Source organism: Notothenia coriiceps, unplaced genomic scaffold (genome assembly GCF_000735185.1).
Source record: "Notothenia coriiceps isolate Sejong01 unplaced genomic scaffold, NC01 NC01_scaffold00036518, whole genome shotgun sequence".
In the NCBI taxonomy this organism is placed as follows: domain Eukaryota; kingdom Metazoa; phylum Chordata; class Actinopteri; order Perciformes; family Nototheniidae; genus Notothenia; species Notothenia coriiceps.
In genome coordinates this window covers 284,022-297,668 of record NW_011369219.1, presented here as the reverse complement: position 1 = coordinate 297,668, position 13,647 = coordinate 284,022, and the positions used below count along the sequence as shown (strand labels likewise).

Sequence of the window (13,647 nt, the reverse complement as noted above, 5' to 3'; positions counted from 1 at the left end):
ATGAGCGCCAACGGTCAAACATTTTCTGACTGGCGCCCCCTTGCAGCAGCGCGCATATTTCAGCAGCGGCGCTGCTCAGCCACTATTTGTATATAGGGGAAACACTGAAGGTGTATGTTTGGCATTGGAAACGGAAATATGCATGATGGACAACTGAACCAATCAGTGTTTGCATACATTTATGTCTTCCTCTGTATTCTTGCTGCGTCAAGTGATGGGAACAGCTCTTGTCAGTGTGGAGACAGAAGCTGTAGAGTGATTTCAGAATCAGCCTCAGGTCTCTTTGTAAATGAAAACTATATTTGAGTTTCATTGTACAATAGTGTGTCTTCTATGTTCTTCTCTGTCCTGAAGGGAAAGCGTATTGATCTGACTTCACTCAGCCTTTGATTTCATTGTTGTTGCTGAACTAAATAGACCACAGCTGATGATAGACGCGGCTCGTATCTGTGGATCTGACAACGATTTTTAGATACGAGTGATAAACCCCAAAGACCCAGGGAAGACTCTTCTGTTGTCATTGATGTGTCTGTCTGTGCAGTCTGTCTTCATGCGGTCCCTCGTCCTCACAGGGTTGGTGCATGTAGGAGATGAACTCAGGGAGGTCAACGGAGTCTCTGTCATCCAGAAGAGGCCCGATGAGATCAGTCAGCTGCTGGTAAGGCCCAACGTTCTGATGTAGATTTTAAGAAAGGCTGCTGTAGATTGGCAACATAAAATATAATGAAACAATTATTTTCAATTTAAACTGGGCACTTAAACCCATTTTATCTTCAAAAGATAACAATACTGGTACTTATCTTTATTATAATCAATGTTATCTGTATTATCTGTATTATTATTATTATGTATTATATATGGGACAGAATCAAATCAACATGCATAAAAACAATTAAAATCAGGACTTTTGGAATTCCAAGTAGTTGTTTTCAAGATATTTCTGGTGTATTTAATGCCATTAACATTGGATCACCATACCATAACTATTAGTGTTCAATGTAATACTTTTTCCAATCGTGACAGCCCTATTTTAAACCCAAAAATAAATCTTCAAAAAAACACTTTTTACACAAGTTCTATACTTTCAAATATTAAAAAACTATATTATTATTATGTCATTGTAATCAGAAATGTCTAGTATATATAAGTAGGCTGAACTAAAAAATGCTCTGCCCATGTATTGTATATTTGTAAACAAGTTATTTGTCCCAGAAGGAAGCACAGGTAAATACTATACAGTATAACTATAAACTAAAAAGACCTTAAGACTTGATTAAAGTGAATCCTCACCTAAAATGTTCCGATCATCTTTTATTTATTTATAAACAGGGTGCACTGTTAGTCCATTAAAATTCTAATCCACCTCAGGGAGCCTTTTAAGTGAAGTATACTTAGTGTCTGTCTTTAATCCCAGGCTTCAGTCACACCCTCCTCTACTTCCTCTGTCTATTTGTGATCTAGTCCCAGTCCCAGGGCTCCATCACTCTAAAGATAATCCCCGCCATTAAAGAAGAGGACCGCCTGAAGGAGAGCAAGGTGAGAGGAAGAGTGACCGAGCATGCTCTGTGAAGCTGCAGCTGAAAGGAAACAGTTTGAATGGAGAAAATGTATTGTAATCTGATATTTTATAACATTTCTTCAGTGGCACTACAGATACATAATTTTAAAGTATTTTTATACAAATACATATATTTTCTAAACTCTTAATGTCAATGCAGGCCTCCAAAGAAATGTTCAGAAGGTTCAAATCGCATTTAACGGTCTCCTTTCATGCAAAAATGTGTATGTCTTTTATACACAATTATGTGTCCCCGGTGTGTAAGGGCACTCACAAAGTGTCAGAAAACAAAAAATGTACATAATATCGTAAATGTGGGCTGGCCCACGGCCCTATCAGAAACGTTGCTATCAGAAACAATGCCCGACGTGTTTTAGAAGTAATATCGTCTTTGTTTACATTAACAAGCATCGCTAACACTCAGAGCTAACCTGTACTGGAGAGTATGTGTAAAAAAGCAGGAAATAAAAAGTACTCACCCACCTTGTGGTAAACCCGCAAGAGAAAAGGATTTAAGCTCCATACTGTTTCAGAAATAATCCTTGATGTGGTTTGGAACATGATATGGCGTTTAATCACAGGGCTGAAATAGAGGGATATGAGGCAGGGCTAGAATGGGTGATCTTGGTATTTTGAGCAAAACACTTCATAGACATGTTTTTTTATATATTTGTATATATCTGAGACCTATAATATATGCCTAAAAATAGTATACTAGGAGACCTTTAAGCAATTAATCAGGTTAAAAGCTTTATTCATTTTTAATTACCTAAATAAAAGAATCATCTGAACTTGGTGCTTCATGTTTTTGATTACAGGTGTATATGAGAGCGTTGTTTGACTACATCCCTTTGGAAGACAAAGCAACGCCTTGCCAAGAAGCAGGACTTCCCTTCAAGCGGGGGGACATCCTGCAGGTGGTGACCCAGGACGACCACACGTGGTGGCAGGCCAAGCGTGTGGGAGACAGCAACCTGCGGGCTGGACTCATCCCCTCCAAACTGTTCCAGGAGAGGTGAGGGCGGGGTGTCACATCATGTGTCCCAACGACCTGTGGCATGAATAGATAAGTGCCAGGACCCCACACTGTGCTGGTATTTATGTTATGTAATCTGTCAGATCCACATTCATGTGTTCCACTTTGAAGGGTCAACCATGATTACATGGAGCATCAAAGCAGTCGGGAAAAAAAATAAATCAAATCACTGCCTTGAATAGGCGCGTGCTGATACTGTTAGTGTCATAATCCGTCAGAAAGATGATCTCAGCGTCTGTTGGAGTAATAACAACAGCTTAAACACAGAAAAGACACAGGTCAGAGAGCTATCCAGGCTCTGATAAGCGTATATGGGTGTTTTGTTGTTTAAATAGATGTTCAACAAGTGTGATTGAGAAAAATGTCTTTAAATGTTTCAGCTTGATTGAACAAAAATAGCATATGCTCGGGTCTGCTTACTGACATGATATCATCATTGATCAATTACGGAACAGGCCTAACCGAAACAATGCTTCAGCTTGAAGTGAAGTATAAAATGATCTCCTCGAAGTCAAAGCGAAGTAAAACAAAACCAGTGTATAGACAACAAAAACACCCGGACGGGACATAGAGACGTAAAAAGACCACTGAGACCCAAAAACACAACAAGGAGACAGAAAACTAACAAAGCCATAAAGTGGAGTAATAAGGACAACACATAGATGGCTAGGACCCAAAAGACCCAAAATAATCACAGATGAAAAAAGAAGGCAGAGACCTAAATCTGTTTTGTGTTCCTCTCAGTTTGGGTCCTTCCTCTTATGGAGGATGGACAGAGGGTCTTTACCATGTTTGTGCCCAGGGGCTCTCATGATCTGTTCATTTCTGTTGTATTTTCCTCTTTCATGTTGAAATCTTTTGTTCCGACTTTCTAACATTCCCTCCCCATCTTTTGCTTGCTGATGACTCTCTTCCTGCCTCCATCCTCTCTGGCTCTCTGTTCTGCCGCACATTTCTCCAGGCGACTGGCCTACAGGATGAAAATGGGCACACTCCCGAATCCAAAATCCCCTAAAAAGCCTGCCTGTAAGTTTCTGCTTCTCAGGATTCAACTGCATCTTCAGCATTATTTCATCAACACAGTAGTGTACTACCTGCAGCCTCTCTCTCCTCTCCTCTCCTCATGTACTTGGCCACTGTCATCATGGGACAATGATATCTCCGCTGGATAAATGCAGCAATGTCTTCATTGACATGTATTGACCTTTTCTGTTGGTAATTGGCATACTCAGAGGCATTAGTATTCATTGACCGTCTTCTCCATATTGCTATGTAGACAACGTTTTTGAAAGGGATGCGAATAAGATGGAGGGGCACGGAGACGGAGGGACAGATCACACACAGTTATGAATTCATCTCTTTCATGTTCGTCCATCTGGCCAGCGAGCAGCTTAAGTCGATCCAGACAAATCAAATCAAGTTTTATTGATAAAACACATTTAAAAGAGATTTTTGGTCGAGCCAAAGTGCTGTACATGTAATAAAAACACATTAATACAATCACAATAAAAGACAATAATCTAGACAGCGTTAGGCATCACGCCCAGTGGGAAACAAAGCCTCAACAATACATAACGCTCTCACTTTATGTGAACCGCCAGGTGAGTGGGTAATATGAGTGGTGGCTCTTCGTGGCGTGTAAGCTACCAACGATCCGATTAGCTCTGAGCCAAGGGAAGAGAACAATAGCTTATCAGTGTGTTAGCTAGCTCTGCTACGCCACGCTACAGCGAGCCTGGGGGACTCTTCTCTCTCGGCCTCCCTCATGCTCCTACAGCTCCCTAATTCATTCCCCTAAATCCCTGAGGGGGGCCCTTTAAATGTGACCCGCCCCTCTCCTCCTCTCCCCTCATTTCTGTCGTCATACGCAATGACAATAAATCTCTTCGATAGTAAAAATCCTCATTTCATAAATATCCAAATTCTCATTCTTCCATCTGCTACCTTCAGCTTTACCTTCTCTTATGTGTCCCACTTTGTGTCTCTTTGTTGCAAACTCTACCAGATGAGCAAGGATGTGATAAAGGTGGGTAACTGTGCAGCAACACATATGATTGGACGAGAACACAAAGACACATTTGAACACAAAACACTCAAAAGGAAATGTTCATAGAAGCATCAAAGCCTCAATGTGTGTGTTTGTGTGTAGATAACTTGCACGTGTGTTAGTAAGGGGTCCATTTGGGAAGTACTTAGCTTCCAGCTTAATTCCTCCCCTCCTGCTGTTAGTGCACCAGACTAGAATAGAGAATAGATGTTCTTGCCTAGTGTGCGTATACGTGTGCGTGTGTGTGTGGTAGTGTGTGTGTGTGTGTGTGTGTGTGTGTGTGTGTGTGTGTGTGTGTGTGTGTGTGTGTGTGTGTGTGTGTGTGTGTGTGTGTGTGTGTGTGTGTGTGTGTGTGTGTGTGTGTGGCACCAGGTGATGTGCAGGCAGAAAAGCATCCCAGGAGCCTATAACCCAACCAAGCAGAGGTTGTTAAAGATAACAATAGCTCCTCTTTTCCTTTGCGTCATTCTCTGTCCCTATTATCTTTTGTTCTGTTTTCCTCCTCGTCTTTATTTGATCTGCTGCAGTCCCAATCTGCTGTTTACAACGTTCTTCTGTGTTTCTCATTCTTTCCTAAAACAATGCATATTGCATAAAATGAGTTGAAAGGACAGAATTCAGACAACAAGTAGTGTTTTTTCGATGTGAGATTGTTTGTACGTCAGCTGTGAATCTTTGGGAGGCGAGGTTTATTTACATGTGTGTGTGTTTGGGGGTCACAGCGACTCGGCTCACACACAGCTGGCTGCTTCCAGATGATGGAAAGCCAACTTTTTCCTCCTCTCCTCTCCTCTCCTCTCCTCTCCTCTCCACTGGTATTTTTCTTCCTCCCTTATTAGTTAGTGGCCGTTGCCTCAAACGACGTTCCTTCATTGTCTCTTGGCTGCCCGTCGCCCCTCGCCTCCTGCTGTCTGCCTGCTTGCTGCCTGTCTGCCCCGCCTGCCCTACCCAGCGCCTCCATGGCCCGCTCCCCTCTTTAACTCTTCCACCTCCCCCCTACTCCTTAACTCTTCCAGGTCTCTTACCCTGTGCTTACCCCCTCTTTTCCCTGCTTGCCTCCCTACAGAGGACTGTGACTGTGAGGGCTATTTCAATGGACAGTACATAGGTGAGAGCGTGCACATCTTTCTCCACCTCCTTCTCCCTGTCAGCTCTTTGCCTGCTGCAGCCTGGCTGTGCTGTGCTGGTTCCCTGGGTGCTTCTGGGCCGGGGGGGTTAACACCACTGCTTGTGTAGGGTTGACCTGTCTGGGGCCGGGGGTTGAGGGATAAGAGGAAGTTGTGAAGGTTTTAAAGGTTCAAGAGACAGGTTCGAAGACAATGCAAGAGAAGGAGGACGGATGAGAAAATGAATATCTCAATTTCTTTTGGCAGAGGAAAGACTCTAAAGCAACACATCTGCCTCTTAAGTGGCTGCATCAATAGCATAAACAGATGGTTCAGGGACACCTCAAAGTGTTAAAGCAATCAAAATTAGACTGTCACATTTATAAATAAGTGATTTCTTTTCATAATTTTGTGCTGGTGTGCTACTTGTAGGGTATAATGACGGTGTTCAATAGATACACCTACCTAACACCTAGTAGAATAAAAAGTGTTTTTGTAAGGCCCCACATAGAATAGGAATACATGAAAATGTACTAAGGTTGTAACAGACCTGTTTTAAAACAGCCTTTAGGACCAAATAACAGCTCTTTACAGAACACTTTCTAGTACAATAATCCACTTTATCCTCAACCCCTCTCTTGCCTTCAACTGGCCGTCCCTCCCTCACCCTTCTTCAGACCCCCATTTACTCCCCCACATCCTGTGAGCTGCTGGAATGGTGATGAGCACAAGGAGCGATATAAACACACCTTTCAGCACCTTCTCCCAAACAAAATACATTATTAAAACGGTATGTGTGCTTCCTATCATGCACTCTGCTTGGAGCTGTAAATCCCTTAAACCCTCCCCTTCATCCCTCCGCCCACCCCCCTCCACCTGGCAGTGTTTGGAACCTCCCCTTCCCTCCCGCCCTGCATCAAACTAACCGACCCTGCTAACCCCCCCCCCTCCCACACACACAAGGGCCCTGCTGCGTTGGACGCATTTCACACTCAACCTGGCACGTTTGCTGCTCGTTCACCCTGTGTGGAGCTGTGAGGCTGGGTTGTGTGATGCTCTAACGCCAGTTATAGTCTCTCCTAAGTGTAAAGCAGTGGCGCCCTCCTGTGGCCAGGTGTTTTCCTGGGAATTTTATTCAGGTACAGTGCCCGGCTCATTCCCTCCTCAGGTACACACCACTGGTGGGGGAAACAGACAGTACTGGCCATGGGAGACCCTGATTGGTCACTTTCTGCTCTGACGCGGTGTTTCTCAGGGCCAGGCTGTCCTGTCTGTCCTGCCTCAGCACTGTAGCCTCGCTCAGAGCAGCATGCCTTGTTTGGACCATTATGTTGGACAATGATGTCTATTCCGGGTCACTGAGATCAGACTTGAACCGCTGTAATGGTGTTTATACTGTATGCCTTTTGTAAAATGAATTTAAAGGAATACTTAACCCACAAAATGACCATTTGTATATCAAATACTCACCTGTGGTACCTTGGAATTATGGAAACAACACTTAGTTCTTTCGCATATCTTATTTTTTGGCTTGTGTAACCATTAGCCAATAAACAACCAAGGTAACACCCTAGCAGCTTCACCTAATGCATTTACTATCGGCTGCATGTAATCCAATTTGAAGCATGAATAATGGCTCTGAGTTCAGCTCATATCTCACACTATCAAGTATTTACACTGCAAATAAGAGTGAGCTATTTTTATCCCTCTGCACTATTTTCAAAGGTCTTTTTAATGCATGATGTCACAATAGATTGGCCTTGAATTTGTTGTAAATATTGATTTAGCATTTGCCCGTTGCACTTATCTCATAACATTTTTCTAAGCTTTAAGATGTATGCACCATGGCAGTGAAGTTGTGTACCGATGTTATCTAATCATGTGTAAATAGTAAATCTGACAAAATACTTGTTTTTTCTTTCTGTTCCTTGTTTCCCTCCCTTCCCCGGCTTCCCTGCAGCTGGTTTACGGAGGAGTTTCCGGCTGAGTCGTAAGGACAGGCAAGATTCCTCCGGAGAGGGCTCTGATTTTGGGGACAGCGACTACACGACTTATGAAGAGGTTTCCCGCTACCAGCAGAGGCCCAATGAGAGGCCCCGTCTGGTGGTCCTGATCGGTGAGACCCCGAGGCACACATGTCCTGTTGTAACAGCAGGGACCTCTAGTGGACAAAAGCGTGTGTTACAGCATACTGATGACCTAGTTGTTGGAACTTTTTTAACAAAAATGATCCATGTCAAATCAATGTTTTGTTTATTTTCTTTCCTTTCAACACACAATCTTGCAAAGGATCCCTTGGAGCACGAATCAATGAACTCAAACAGCGGGTGATTGCTGAAAACCCACATCGTTTTGCAGTGGCTGTACCACGTGAGTTATACACAAACTTAATGATCAATTAACCCATAGTATAATGAATGATATGACAACATGCATACACATTAAATATCCATGTCGTCCGTTTATTCAAAGAAAACTGAGAAAATAGTAAACATACGGTGTAATACTTGCATCATGCAGAGATCACCATGCGGTTTCTTTGCGGTGGAACATTATTTGCCCTTCCACTCATAGTGAGACACACCTATAAGTAATGTCACTATAATTCATCATCAACATCAATCATAACAATAATAAATATAAACACAGGCAAATCCATTACATCCTCTGCATAGTAAAATAACACTTACAAAACATTAATAATATTTCATTATAAATATAAATAAGGTAAATATGCAAAATGGCTTCAACAATAAACATTCAAGTAAATTCCTTTTTGTGTTCCGACAGATACCACCAGGCCCAAGAAGCCTCATGAGAAGGAGGGTGTGGAGTACCACTTCGTCACCAAACAGCAGTTCGATGCAGATGCTTTAAACAACAAGTACGTTTACACCGACACTTTGTGTATCGTATACTTAAACATAGAACATTGTTGATGTAAAATGAAACCTTTAAGAAATACTGAATTTAACCTAGAACTAAGCAAAGAAACTGCTAAAAATAATGTGTTAAAAATATATTTCAGTTTAGTTTTTTAAGCTATCAGCACCATAAAAAAGGGACATTGAAACAGAGGACTTGAACAACTTAATTTCTAGGATACTACTAAGTATTTTGTAAACATACATGTGAGAAATTATTTCTGGCCTGAAAAAAATAAACCTTAAACCTGCTTAGTATAGAAAATATGAAAGTTTCATAATGTATGCGTAAACATATACGATTGGTTCCCTGCTGATGTAAATGTTTGTTGTTTCTCCACAGGTTCATAGAGCATGGGGAATACAAGGAGAACCAGTATGGCACCAGTATAGAGGCTATCCGCTCTGTGCAGGCCAAGAATAAAATGTGTGTGGTGGACGTTCAGCCTGAGGTAAGGGTCATGCTGCAACAGCTGATCACTTCGTATGTAATCTTCATCCACATGTATCATGTCATGTCCTGCGCTACAGATCCTGCAGGCAGCAGCAGTTTGCAGAATGCAGGCAGTCACATCAGATCTGCTCACTGTGTGAAGTGTGTGAGGTTTCTCTGTTGACCCTCTCCTATCATGTCTGATCTGTGTCCGTTCTGTGCTCTATTGTATGCAAACCCTCCATCCCCCCAGGCCCTGAAGAGGCTGCGGACAGCAGAATTCAAGCCCTATGTAATATTTGTCAAACCTCGTGTTCCGGAGAGCAGACGTCGCCGCAGCGCTGCCACTTCACCAGGAGGGGGGGAGCGCGGCCGCGTAACAGTGAGTCCTGCAATGTCTCTCTGCAGAACTGTGTCCCCATTCAGTGGCTCAGAACGATAGCATATATTTTACACCAGTATGTAGTGTGTACTGTTTAATGTAACAACAATTATATTTAGATTCAGATTCATTAGCCAAGAGTGTGACTCCTACTGTAACATTGCTGTAATTTAAATGTCCCAACTGTATTTAAAGGAGCTATAATTAGCACAACCTTAAACATCTACAACATTAAAATGCAATATGCACAGCACTGATAATAATGCGAAACACATCATCAATACTGTAACAGTTGACCTTTGAAAGGAACCTATTGGAGGGTCTAAAGCAAGGGTGTCAAACTCAATTTCATTGCGTGCCACATTAGCATTAAGGTTGCACACTAAGGGCCAGTTGTAACTTTAAGACTATATAAATATATAATATATAAATAATGTAATATGTTACATTTTTGCCTGTGCATTGGATTATAATCAGATAGGGTAATAACTTCATAATTAACTACGTCAGAAAGCAGAAGTCTAGGGGAAATAATTTGAAGTCTCTTTAGTGTGCATGTCACAAAATGAGATGCATTGTGGGACATGTATTAAATGGGCAACATGCTTCTGTAAAGCGGCATGTAACCGTATAATAAACATACTATATTCTTTCATAGCTCTTGCGGGCCGCATAAAATGAATTCGCAGGCTTGATTTTGCCCGGGGGCCTTAAGTTTGAGACCCCTAAAGGATCTAATTACATTATTTTTGCCACCGGCTGTAACGACCAGCTTTTACCTTGTTTTTCTGCAACAGGATGAAGACCTCCAAGAGATGCGTCAGTCTGCCATTCAGATTGATCAGCAGTATGGACAACTGGTGGACCGGGTCCTGATCAAGGAGGACTCAGCCAGTGCCTGTGCAGAACTGAGAGGTATCTTGGAGAGGCTGGAGCGAGAGTCCTTCTGGGTGCCTATCAGCTGGGTGCGGACCTAAACCTAACTTCCAGAAGAACTTCACAGCCACATCAACCAAATCCTGAACCAGTCCTCTCTTAATGAGCCGATACCCCTCCCCTAAAGACCTGCTCCCCTGCCCCGGGGGGCGTTGAACTCTGACTGATGCAGGATCAGCCACAAACTAATGCACAATAAGGAGAGGATGAGTCGGAGGAATACCTCGTTGTCTGGGATTCTGCAGCAGAAGGTAGCTCTCGTTGCCCAGAAATCACAGTCTGACTGTCACTTCAAGTCATATTTATTATTTTTAAATGATTGATCTACTTCAAAGACAAGGGAAAGAAGCAAGTTTGTAGTTTTAGAAGTGTTTTAATTCCCCACGCTGTCACGGAGAGTGGCAGGTTTGGGGTCCCACTCAGAGGATTGCTCAGTCAGTCAGCTTTATTGTGACTCTTGTTGGAGTACCTTTAGTAGCATGTTTTTTTTAGGTTTATTCAACTCAATTCATCACAGAATGCTTCCTCTTAATTCTTACTTGTCATGTATCCTGTACAGTATTATATACAACGAAACATTCAGAAAAACAGGAGAAAATGATATATAAAGTTAAGTTAATGTAATTTTAAACTACTGTGTTTTTTCGCTGAATATAATTTCCACACATGGACGGAAACACAATATTATCCAAATGGAATGTGAGAATTTCATTTTCTACAGAACACTTTGTTTATGGGACACGCATGAAAACGGATTCCTCAGTCTCAGATGTAAATATTGTAAATGTGACCTCCTCGTGTGCCAACGAAAGATGTCGTAGCACTTCAATGCAACCTGTTTACCTTTGATCCCTGGGAACCCACATCCGTTTGTGTGTAGAATAATGCCGTGCACAAAGTGTGTGTGTGGATGTCACATTCACTTCCTGTTTTCAAAAACAAAAAAGCGAGGATGACATGATATCCATGGATTGCAAATCCTTTGTCTTTATCAGCAGATACTTTAATTAAATCCTAATTTAATTCAATTATCAAGCAAACATGCCAAACCTTATGTGATCACTGTTTTTCAAGAGACACAGTTTAATAACTAATGACCCAGGAACAGATTAAAGGCCTGGCTTTGAGATGATATACAATATACATGGGATGTCATTATTAATTAACAGTGGCTAGTAGAAAGTTATTTCACCTGCTAGTCTCTTCCTAGCACATTTACACATGTGTTGTTCTGTGTAAAAATGTGTTCAAAAGTACCCTGTGTTATTATACGTAAGCCAAATCAAATGTATTTTTTTCAGATTTATTATTTTTGGTACAAAACGTTCACTTTTTGTTACTATCCCTTCGATGCAGCTCAGCAATGGACAAGAGGAAAGTTAACTGGATCTCTTCTCTGTTGAAGCCTTTTCGCGTCAGCTGAACTTCAAATGTTATAATTTCACAGAACAAGGATCTTGTCCCTTTGCAATTATTTCTGAAATGACTTTAGGTGAGGATATTTACAGTCCGCAGGGAGAGGAGAGACGATTACGAAGAACATTAGCTCCTTTCAAGTACATATCAACATGTGCGTATCATATCAAAATAGACTTGTAAGAATGTAAGTCTACTTCATTGGGTTTATTGACACAAAACCGATGATCTATGTGGCTTGACTAAAGGATGGAATAACGATTCTACACTGACATTTCTATTGTTTGTGTGGTTAAAATGAAGCAGCTTCTTGATGCTTTGTTTTGTTGAAAGATGCCATGTTCTCTTGATGTCTTCATGTTCTGGACAAACCCAGAATGTTGAGTTTATAACATGACCTGTACAAAGTGCCATAATTAAAGCTAGCTGAGTCAAATAATTGGTGTGTGTGTGTCCTTACAAAACCTAATGTTTTGTTAGCATCGAAATCTTTTTTTATTATATTTTTGACGTACTACACTATTCTTTTTGTTCATGATATTTTCGACAAATTATACTATTTTGTCACAACATCTAATTATATGACATTTTTCGTGATATTTTCAATACTTTCTTTGACGTTTTCCATGATATTTTCATCATACTTTAGTATTTAATTTCCGACATTCTATAATATGATTATAAAGTCAGTCCAAATCCACATGCTGGACAAGAAGGACACACCTCTTTTATTTTGAGTTTTTGATTAATCTCTTGTGGCAAATAATTGGAACCAACGGAGACAGGAGAGCTTCGATCTGATTTTAGACCCTGACATTCATTGGAAGTTACAACCTTTGCCCAACCAGCTCTGAGATGATGTACCCCAAATTGTTCCTTTAACCAAAAGAAAGCCAGTAATCCAACATTCCATCAGTAATGCATATCAGTTACGTTTCTTACAGGGAAGCAGGCCCCATAGGTCAGCGATCAGATAAGATTGACATTCTGACTCATTGCATATCATTACCTGAAGAAGAGACTGTTTCCAATCAATCAATCAATGTTTATTTATATAGCCCAATATCACAAATGTTACATTTGTCTCAGTGGACTTCACAGTTTGTACAGAATATCAGTATGACAATACGACACCCTCTGTCCTTAGACCCTCACATCGTACAAGGAAAAACTTCCAGAGAAAACCCACAGTTTAAAGGGAAAAATGGGAGAAACCTCAGGGAGAGCAACAGAGGAGGGATCCCTCTCCCAGGACGGACAGACGTGCAATAGATGCCGTGTGTAAATTCCAATCTTGTTTATTGTATATTCAGAAGTAAAGAGGTTTTCTCATAACACAGCGGATGAAGAGAGTTTAAGGAAACAGGCACCAGTTCATTTCCTACACTAGGCTGCTCAAGATCTAATGCCAAACTCTGCTGCCTGTGCATACAGAGAAACATGAACTGAGGCAAGGACACCAGAGGAGAATCAATAGAAGGACACTCAAATAAATCTCCATCAGTGTTTTTTCCATATTTTATGAAGATTTAACATTTTGTATTGAAAAATCTTGTTATTTAATATAATTATAATTAGTATAGACTTAATTTATCTTCCACATATTTGGTTATGCAGAATGAGAACATCTGTTTAGGAATTCGATTTCCTCACGGACAAAGCAAACACAATTACAAAACAAAGCAGAGTGAGATCATCCAGTGAAATATAATAAGCCCTGGGTTTGTTTGGACCTATAATGATTAACAGTTCATTATAATAGTTTTCAATTGAGCTTGGATTCTATCGGCCCGCCATTCATGAAGTGTT

At 41.2% G+C, this 13,647-nt stretch overlaps 1 protein-coding gene across 3 annotated transcripts; it reads left to right on the top strand.

The window, feature by feature from the left end:
* The first annotated feature begins 454 nt into the window (after nucleotides 1-454).
* LOC104963988 (MAGUK p55 subfamily member 3-like) lies at nucleotides 455-12,277 on the top strand. Of its 3 annotated transcripts, XM_010792687.1 has the most exons (13): nucleotides 455-658; nucleotides 1,462-1,536; nucleotides 2,377-2,573; nucleotides 3,556-3,620; nucleotides 4,600-4,620; nucleotides 5,708-5,749; nucleotides 6,821-6,886; nucleotides 7,708-7,863; nucleotides 8,037-8,117; nucleotides 8,538-8,631; nucleotides 9,015-9,123; nucleotides 9,358-9,486; nucleotides 10,284-12,277. In XM_010792687.1, exons 1-13 carry the CDS (start codon nucleotides 524-526, stop codon nucleotides 10,461-10,463), a joined length of 1,350 nt encoding a protein of 449 aa, XP_010790989.1. In that variant the 5' UTR covers nucleotides 455-523; the 3' UTR covers nucleotides 10,464-12,277. The 3 variants fall into 3 exon arrangements, with proteins under 3 accessions (XP_010790989.1, XP_010790990.1, XP_010790991.1); XM_010792688.1 differs by lacking the exon at nucleotides 6,821-6,886 and having other exon boundaries at nucleotides 459-658; XM_010792689.1 differs by lacking the exons at nucleotides 5,708-5,749; nucleotides 6,821-6,886 and having other exon boundaries at nucleotides 464-658.
* Nucleotides 12,278-13,647: the final 1,370 nt, after the last annotated feature.